Raw genomic sequence first — 9,755 nt, 5'->3', positions numbered from 1 at the left:
GAGCTGGAGGGGGGCCTCTCAGATCCTCACTGCCAAAGGCAGCAACTTCCAAACAAGAGCTGCACACGCACACGCACACACACACGCACGTGACTCAGAAGTATGGCTGGGCCCCTGTGGAGATGAGACGCAGGCGGCTTTTCTGAACAAAAGTCCCGTCAACCACTCCTAGAGGCAAGGAGGGACCAGGACTGGCCCATTTCTTGGCTGGGCCACGTCTGGACTCCACTGTGACCACTCCTCAGCCAAAGAAGGGGAAAGGGGGGTCTGCCCAGCAGCCAATCCGTCCTCTGAGCCGACGTGCAAAATCCCCCAGGATGGGGACAGCGGCTTCCGTGGAATAGCTGCCCCCACACAGATCTTAAAGGCACAGAACCTCGGCCAGGGGGGGAAAAGGTAGCAACAATTGGCCATTGCTGGAAAAAAAATTCAGAGCCGTTCACAGAAATACAAAAGGCCTGGATCCCACAGAACCTGACCTTCCAGGGTTCCACTAAAGCCCACCACTGACGGCTTCTGTTGTTGATGGACACAGCCCAGAGCCTCTCCCTCTTTCCTGAATTCCTTTACCTTAGAAAACAGACACTCAGCTCGTTTCCCCACTTACCTGGCTGAGCGGTTGCTGCGCGCTACTCCCAGTGCGTGTCATTTCTGACGCGTGCCCGGGCTTCCCCATGACCCCGCGCTCTGCGCCGTTTCAAAGGCGCCGTTTCAAAAGGCACCAGGAATGTCGCGCGCTGAGGGGGCGCGACAGCGGCAGGGTCGGGGTGGCTGCGTTGTCGCCGCCCCTGTAATGGGGAGTGCCGGGGGACCCCGCGCTACTTGGGGAGAGTAGCGCGCAGCAGCAGGTAAGTGGGGAAACGCTCTCAGTTTCATGCCAGAACTAACTGTGAAAGAAGTGAAGGAGCAGGAGTTCCTACTTCCTTTGCTTGCTTGCTTGCTGAAATAAATAAATAAGTGGGGTCTATTTTAAAGTTGTCTGAATGGGTATGAGACTGGGCACACCTTGCAAAAGCCCTCCTCAGTATCCTCACAGACCGCAGGGTCCCCGGTGCCAGAATGCTTCAGAGCGTTTGCCCTTTAACCCATTTTGAAGGTGAGGATCTGAGCCAGAAGGAAAACTGTCCCAAACTGCACCCCCGGACAGCAGTGGCGTATCTGCCTAGGGACAAGGGGTTCCCCTTGTCCCCGGGCGCCACTCTTCTGGTCATGTGGGGGGCACAAAATTGGCCCCCCACATGACGAGGAAGTCCTGTTGTCTCGTTGTTTTCGCGTGCCGTCTGAGGCACGCAAAAATGACGAGACAGCAGGACCTCCTCTGCCTCCAAGCCCCCTCAACCCCACCCTGGACTCCTCCCTCCCTTCCCCCCCTGCCGGCTGGGCTCCCAGCTGACAGTCTGCAGTCTCTTCTGACCTCCCCTCCGGGCAGGCCAGAAGAGACTGCAGTCCCGGCCTCGGAGACCTTCTTTTATAAGCACTGAGGCTGGGGGGTGGGGCTTGGGGAGCAGGAAGGGGTGGGACTTCCTGCACCCCAAGCCCCACCTCCCAGCCTCAGTGCTTATAAAAGAATGTCTCCGAGGCCGGGACTGCAGTCTCTTCTGGCTTGCCCGGAGGGGAGGTCAGAAGAGACTGCAAACCTTGCCCATGTCCATGGTGACATGGGCGGGGTTGAGGGCAGTGGGGGCGAAGCCGAGGTGGGCGGGGCAGGGGCAGAGCCTGGGGGGCATCCTGGAGACAATTTGTCCCCGGGCGCCATTTGCCCCTGGTACGCCTCTGCCGGACAGCAAACTGCATGGACAATACAGACCCCAGAACCGCCCTCCCCCTCCCCGCCTGGTTCCTCAGTCATGGGCCCATTCTGACCCTCCTCCACGTACCTGAATCCAGACAGGTTCCTCCGTGGGGCCTGGAGAAGTGAGATTCTCCCAGTTTCCTGTTCGCTCGTAGGTGAAGGTTGTCCCGGCCACCTGGTAATCGCCATTCCACTGGATGGTCCAGTCGCCATTCAGGAAGTATTTTTCCGGATCCTCGCTTCTCAAAGCCAGGAAGTTCTCTGCTTCAGCCACTTCCTCAATCTGAATCTCTCGCGCTCCAGCTGGGATCAGCCCAACATCGACATAGCCTGTCGCGGGAGTGAAATATCAGCCAGGTGAAGGGGATGGGACGAAGAAAGAGGAAGAAAGGACCCCGTTTCGGATTTTACTATTGTTAGGGCCTTTTGACTGTTTGCCCCTTCCCAAGTACTCAACAAAGAACTGTCAACAAGCTATGGGGTGAATGGCTCTTTTCCTGCCAAAAACACTCTCTTTTCCTATCTCAGGGGTCTGCAACCTGCGGCTCTCCAGATGTTCATGAACTACAATTCCCATCAGCCCCTGCCAGCATGGCCACATGGGCTGATGGGAATTGTAGCTCATGAACATCTGGAGAGCCACAGGTTGCAGACCCCTGCCCTAGCTGCTGTCAACATGTCAACATGTTATCATGTCAACATGTTATCAGCACAGCACACCAGACACTCAGATGTTCAAGCCCCACCCAGGAGACAAGTGTGGGGCACCACCTCACCCCGCCCCTCGCTCTTCTCAAAGGTCTTCTTGACGGTTTGACAAGTGGACCCATCCCCTTGACACACGCCACACCGGTCCTCCACTGCGTAGGAGTCGATTTCAAAGTCGCAGCCGACATTCTGAAAGACAGAGAAGGACAATCAGAAGGGGCAGACCGGAGCCGAGACTAGCAAAGGTGTGAAAGGTGCCGTCCTAAACAGAGTTACAGCCTTCTATGTCCACTGACTTCCCAAGACATAAAACAGTATAACTCTGGGGTGCTGTGTGGTTTCCGGGCTGTATGGCCGTGTTCTAGCAGCATTCTCTCCTGACGTTTCGCCTGCATCTGTGGCTGGCATCTTCAGAGGATCTGATGGAGGATCTTCAGATGCCAGCCACAGATGCAGGCGAAACGTTAGGAGAGAATGCTGCTAGAACACGGCCATACAGCCCGGAAACCACACAGCACCCCAGTGATTCCGGCCGTAAAAGCCTTCGACAGTACAACTCTGCTTAGGATCACACTAAAAGGAGAGGCGGCTAGGACCAACAGTGGCTAGAAGGTCCAGCTTCCATCACATGGTCCACTCAAAAGACGGATACACTCAGAGTGGGTATGGACCACACAAACACAAAGGAATGGGCAAAGTAGGGTGAATTTGAATAGTGTGCCTGAGAAGACACGACTCACTGGAAAAGACAATAATGCCAGGGAAAGTTGAAGGTGACAAGAAAAGAGGACGGCCCAACATGAGATGGGCTGGCTCAACCGAGGAAGCCACAGCGGCCCCCAGTTTGCAAGACCTGGGCAAGACTTTCAATGACACAACGCTTTAGAGGCCATTAATTAATAGGTCATCACTAAGTCAAAAGCTACCTGTCTCTCACACACAGAGATGCGCAAGGAGGTTTTGCAGCAAGCCAACTATCCCAAGTCCCTCCTCACTTCCATAAGAACATAAGAACTAGCCTGCTGGATCAGACCAGAGTCCATCTAGTCCAGCTCTCTGCTACTCGCAGTGGCCCACCAGGTGCCTTTGGGAGCTCACATGCAGGATGTGAAAGCAACGGCCTGCTGCTGCTGCTGCTCCTGAGAACCTGGTCTGCTAAGGCATTTGCAATCTGAGATCAAGGAGGATCAAGATTGGGAGCCAGAGATTGACTTCTGCTCCATAAATCTGTCCAAGCCCTTTTTAAAGCTATCCAGGTGAGTGGCCATCACCACCTCCTGTGGCAGCATATTCCAAACACCATTCACACGTTGCGTGAAGAAGCATTTCCTTTTATTAGTCCTAATTCTTCCCCCCAGCATTTTCAATGGATGCCCCCTGGTTCTAGTATTGGGAGAAAGAGAGAAAAATTTCTCTCTGTCAACATTTTCTACCCCATGCATAATTTTATAGACTTCAATCATATCCCCCCTCAGACGTCTCCTCTCCAAACTAAAGAGTCCCAAACGCTGCAGCCTCTCCTCATAAGGAAGGTGCTCCAATCCTTCAATCATCCTTGTTCTCGTTCCACATTCGAGTTCTAACACAACAAGTTCTGCCTTGGAAGCAACACAACCTTTACGCCCACTGCAGAACTTCCACGGAGACTGAAACGTTCCTCTGCTGGTTTCCATTCCCATGTCTTGATGACACACTGACAAAACCGTTGGATTGTCTTTGGATGAGGCAAGGACCAGAAAAAGGGTGGCCACCAATTGCCCCTCCCCTTTCCTGCTCACTTCTGCTTCCACCACATCAAGCACATCCTTCCGCTGATGAGAGTCAGAGTCATGACCTATCCGAGCAAGCCCAACTTGGCCCAGCCTTTCAGATCCTGCCCTGCTGAGAGACGAAGTCCCAGCTCACCTTACAGATCCCATTGATGCACACGTCCCGGCTGGAGTTCCCATCGTAACAAGGCGTCCCATCGATGACCGCGTCGCGGAGCTTTTCAGCAAAGAACTCATTCTCCGGGCGACAGTGCAGTTCGCACGGATTGACTGCAGGGGCCGAAGGAGACAACCAAGTCACTAGACAGGCCAACAGGATCCCTTCTTCCTGCCCAAGAACCCCTGGGGATGCAGCGCTCGGCAGCCTGAAATCAGCCTGCGTGTAGCCAAGGATGCTTACCGGGCAAGGCCTGGGCTTCAAGGAAAGGTACCTTCACAAGCCCCTGACCCCTAGATCAGAGGTCTGCAACCTGCGGCTCTCCAGATGTTCATGGACTACAATTCCCATCAGCCCCTGCCTCATAGCCAATTGAACATCTGGAGTGCCATAGGTTCACCACCATTGGGCTAGATCAGGGGTCCGCAACCTGCGGCTCTCCAGATGTTCATGGACTACAATTATTGGCCATGCTGGCAGGGGCTGATGGGATTTGTAGTCCACGAACATCTGGAGAGCCGCAGGTTGCAGACTCCTGCCCTAGATAATCTAACCTGGGTGGAAATTCTTTCCTAGCCCAGCTGTGGTGATCAGTCAGTCCTTGAGCAACAGGCAAGCCCAACATAAGGGTGGGGGCAGGGGGCAGCCAAACATCTCTTCACTGTGTCTGGCTCCAGCTCGGCTGGAAACGCCCTTCCCAAAGCATAAAGAATTTCTCTGGACACCACGCCAAACACCTCCTCAATCTCAATATTTATTTTTATTTATTCTTTCAACTTTTATACCGCCCCTTCCCCGAAGGGCTCTGGGCGGTGTACAACAAACAATCACATATAAAAATAAAACAGCTAAAACCTTTAAAAGCAGCGATAAAAGCAAAGGTTAAACATAACAACTAATTATTATGAATAGAAGTAGTGTCCAGCAACCTCATTTTTGAAAAAATCCTCTCTCAATAGTCTTGGAGACCTTAAGTTAAGGGTGTCCTTCACCATCAAGTCTAGATTGAAGCATGGCCCAAGCAGGTAGAAGGCCCGTGCAGATCAAACAGCTTCAGCTGAGTCAAACAAGTCAACCAAGTTGTGTCTGGCAGAGGAAGCGCTTCCCAGCATCCGGCTTCCAACACAAATGCTAAGAGAACGAGCGAGAAGTCCAGCAAATCCAGCCAACTTTCCTCACAAGCCCAATGGAAAGAAAGGTGCTTACTGGTATTAGGGACTGGGGTCCACTTGTAGAGTTTCCCTTTGTAGGGCCTGGCATCAAACTGGCTGCACTGGATGTGACGGAAAGGCAGCCGGTCCGCTGGGCAGGGCTTCAAGCTGCAAACCCGGAAGCGCTTTCGTTCCCCGACGCAAAACTTGCCGCCATATTTTGGCCTGCGGTTGGAAAAGAGACACCAACTAAGAGACATCAAGGCGGGAGGGATTCCTCAGCTCCCCTGGCAGATCACAAAGACAGAAATGGCCCGAAAGCACACAAAGACGGCCCAAACTGAGCTGGGTTAGGGTTAGGGAATCTGAGCTGGGCCTGCTCATGAGGGGGGAGGGGGGAAGGCACGGCTGGCCCCCTGCCCACCAGCTGCTGCCACCACACCACCCAGCAGAAAGCACTACACTCCTTTCAATTATTTTGCATTCTCCAGGGTCAGCAGAGGTGTATCTAGGAAAAATGGAGCCTGGAGACAAACATCTGAATTTTCCCCCCAAACCCCCCCCCCCCAGGAGCATAAGAACATAAGAACAAGCCAGCTGGATCAGACCAGAGTCCATCTAGTCCAGCACTCTGCTACTCGCAGTGGCCCACCAGGTGCCTTTGGGAGCTCACATGCAGGAGGTGAAAGCAATGGCCTTCTGCTGCTGCTGCTCCCGAGCACCTGGACTGTTAAGGCATTTGCCATCTCAGATCAAGGAGGATCAAGATTGGTAGCCATACATCAACTTCTCCTCCATAACATCAACTTCTCCTCCATAAATCTGTCCAAGCCCCTTTCAAAGCTATCCAGGTTAGTGGCCATCACCACCTCCTGTGGCAGCATATTCCAAACACCAATCACACGTTGCGTGAAGAAGTGTTTCCTTTTATTAGTCCTAATTCTTCCTTTTATTAGTCCTAATTCCAGGTCTACTGCCTGGCGCTTGTGCCAGCATTCAGGTCTACTGCTCGGAGCCAAAGCCAGCGTCCAGGTCTACCACCCGGAGTTGGTGCCAGCACCCAGGTCTCTGGTATGCCCGAGGGTCAGCATATCCATGCCACTCCGACATGCCAAGAAATCTAAGTACGATCTCAACATAATGAGAAACAAGTCTGCATAGGTAAAGAGACGCTGGAGGGGGCTTGTAACTTGTCATTGTTGATTTAAACTGCTAGTTTAAAAGAAGTTTCATATATTTCCTCAACAAGGATGCAAAAAAAATTGTTTTGGTCTTTGTCTCTGAAGAACCTTAGAGTTCAAAACCACCGGCCTTCTGCACTGCAGAAATTACGCCTGCTTAGAGACTAAACACACACTTCTGTTTACAAATTCCAACGGGGCAGCTGGGTTAGCCTGTTGCAAGAAAACCCAAAAAAGTGTCTTCAGGCACCATCTAGATTTTTTTGGGAGCAGAAACTCTAGCCCATGAAAGCTGATACTTCAATAAGTCTGTTAGCTTTGAATGTGCCACCCAGCTCCTCTGGAAATGTTGGTTTCCTTTCCCTTGCACACATCCAAGGACACCAAGCAAGGTTGCTCACTTGAAGGCTAACAAAGAAGTCCTGTGGACAAGACTGGAAGGTAATGGGTGCAGTGGTTAGAGTGGGGGTGGCCAACCTATGGTGCTCCAGATGTTCACGGACTACAATTCCCATCAGTCCCGCCAGCATGGCCATTGGCCAATTGTAGTCCATGAACATCTGGAACACCATAGGTTGGTCACCCCTGGGTTAGAGTTTAAGATCAGGATCTGAGAGACTCAGGTTTGCATCCTCACACTTTGGGCCAGTCACAGACTCCCCACCTAACCTACCTCACAGGGCTGTTGTGAGGATAAAAGGGAGGAGAGGTAAATGCTGCTCTGAGTCCCCACTGGGGAGAAAAGTAGGGTACAAATGAATAAATTAATAATAAAATATATGCTTGTGGCCAGTACTGATGATGCAACAGTTCTAAATGGATCCCTCATAGTTTTTTTTTTTTAAACTATAGTTATAGTTTAAAAACTATAGTGAAAAAGCTATAGCGGGAGAAGCATTGAGGCTGGGGACAGAAGGACTAATTTCCTGATGCACATTTCTCTCCCGCCCGTTTCACTGGCCTTCAGAAGCAGCAGTGGAGTAGTGGTTAAGAGCAGGTATGCTCCAGTCTGGAGGAACTGGGTTTGATTCCCCACTTTGCTACTTGACCTGTGGAGGCTTATCTGGTGAACGACACTAGCTCGTGCACTCCAACACATGCCAGCTGGGTGACCTTGGGCTAGTCACAGCTCTTCAGAGCTCTTTCAGCTTCACTTACCTCACAGGGTGTTTATTGTGGGAGGGGGGAAGGGCAAGGAGATTGTAAGCCCCTTTGAGTCTCCTACAGGAGAGAAAGGGGGGATATAAATCCAAACTCTTCTTCTTCATCATTGCTTCTTGGAGCAGCAGTGGCGTAGGAGGTTAAGAGCTCGTGTATCTAATCTGGAGGAACCGGGTTTGATTCCCCGCTCTGCCGCCTGAGCTGTGGAGGCTTATCTGGGGAATTCAGATTAGCCTGGGCACTCCCACACATGCCAGCTGGGTGACCTTGGGCTAGTCACAGCTTGGGGGTGGGGGGGGGGGGGGGGGGGGGGGGGGGTGGGGGGGGGGGGGGGGGGGGGGGGGGGGGGGGGGGGGGGGGGGGGGGGGGGTGGAGGGGGTGGGGGGGGGGGTGGGGGTGGGGGTGGAGGAGGGGGCGGGGGGGGGGGGCGGGGGGGGGCGGGGCGGGGGGGGGGGGGGGGGGGGGGGGGGGGGGGGGGGGGGGGGGTGGGGGGGGGGGGTGGGGGGGGGGGGGGGGGGGGGGGGGGGGGTTGAGGGGGTGGGGGGGGTGGGGGGGGTGGGCGCCTGGGGGGGGGGGGGGCTGGGGGGGGGGGGGGGGGGGGGGGGGGGGGGGGGGGGGGGGGGGGGGGTGGGGGGGGGGGGGGGTGGGGGGGGGGGGGGGTGGGGGGGGGGGGGGGTGGGGGGGGGGGGGGGTGGGGGGGGGGGGGGGTGGGGGGGGGGGGGGGTGGGGGGGGGGGGGGGTGGGGGGGGGGGGGGGTGGGGGGGGGGGGGGGTGGGGGGGGGGGGGGGTGGGGGGGGGGGGGGGTGGGGGGGGGGGGGGGTGGGGGGGGGGGGGGGTGGGGGGGGGGGGGGGTGGGGGGGGGGGGGGGTGGGGGGGGGGGGGGGTGGGGGGGGGGGGGGGTGGGGGGGGGGGGGGGTGGGGGGGGGGGGGGGTGGGGGGGGGGGGGGGTGGGGGGGGGGGGGGGTGGGGGGGGGGGGGGGTGGGGGGGGGGGGGGGTGGGGGGGGGGGGGGGTGGGGGGGGGGGGGGGTGGGGGGGGGGGGGGGTGGGGGGGGGGGGGGGTGGGGGGGGGGGGGGGTGGGGGGGGGGGGGGGTGGGGGGGGGGGGGGGTGGGGGGGGGGGGGGGTGGGGGGGGGGGGGGGTGGGGGGGGGGGGGGGTGGGGGGGGGGGGGGGTGGGGGGGGGGGGGGGTGGGGGGGGGGGGGGGTGGGGGGGGGGGGGGGTGGGGGGGGGGGGGGGTGGGGGGGGGGGGGGGTGGGGGGGGGGGGGGGTGGGGGGGGGGGGGGGTGGGGGGGGGGGGGGGTGGGGGGGGGGGGGGGTGGGGGGGGGGGGGGGTGGGGGGGGGGGGGGGTGGGGGGGGGGGGGGGTGGGGGGGGGGGGGGGTGGGGGGGGGGGGGGGTGGGGGGGGGGGGGGGTGGGGGGGGGGGGGGGTGGGGGGGGGGGGGGGTGGGGGGGGGGGGGGGTGGGGGGGGGGGGGGGTGGGGGGGGGGGGGGGTGGGGGGGGGGGGGGGTGGGGGGGGGGGGGGGTGGGGGGGGGGGGGGGTGGGGGGGGGGGGGGGTGGGGGGGGGGGGGGGTGGGGGGGGGGGGGGGTGGGGGGGGGGGGGGGTGGGGGGGGGGGGGGGTGGGGGGGGGGGGGGGTGGGGGGGGGGGGGGGTGGGGGGGGGGGGGGGTGGGGGGGGGGGGGGGTGGGGGGGGGGGGGGGTGGGGGGGGGGGGGGGTGGGGGGGGGGGGGGGTGGGGGGGGGGGGGGGTGGGGGGGGGGGGGGGTGGGGGGGGGGGGGGGTGGGGGGGGGGGGGGGTGGGGGGGGGGGGGGGTGGGGGGGGGGGGGGGTGGGGGGG

The 9,755-nt window shown here is 58.8% G+C and overlaps 1 protein-coding gene across 1 annotated transcript; it reads right to left on the bottom strand.

Moving 5' to 3' along the window:
* Positions 1 to 1,793: 1,793 nt before the first annotated feature.
* Positions 1,794 to 6,687, bottom strand: LOC125424678 (A disintegrin and metalloproteinase with thrombospondin motifs 7-like). Its single transcript, XM_048482093.1, has 5 exons — positions 6,584 to 6,687; positions 5,633 to 5,802; positions 4,406 to 4,539; positions 2,569 to 2,689; positions 1,794 to 2,122 (listed from the first exon to the last, which is right to left on the bottom strand). The coding sequence occupies exons 1-5, from the start codon at positions 6,685 to 6,687 to the stop codon at positions 1,842 to 1,844; spliced, it is 810 nt and encodes a 269-aa protein (XP_048338050.1). The 3' UTR covers positions 1,794 to 1,841.
* Positions 6,688 to 9,755: the final 3,068 nt, after the last annotated feature.

The sequence above is a fragment of the Sphaerodactylus townsendi genome, linkage group LG17 (genome assembly GCF_021028975.2).
Source record: "Sphaerodactylus townsendi isolate TG3544 linkage group LG17, MPM_Stown_v2.3, whole genome shotgun sequence".
In the NCBI taxonomy this organism is placed as follows: domain Eukaryota; kingdom Metazoa; phylum Chordata; class Lepidosauria; order Squamata; family Sphaerodactylidae; genus Sphaerodactylus; species Sphaerodactylus townsendi.
This window is presented reverse-complemented; position numbering and strand designations above follow the sequence as displayed.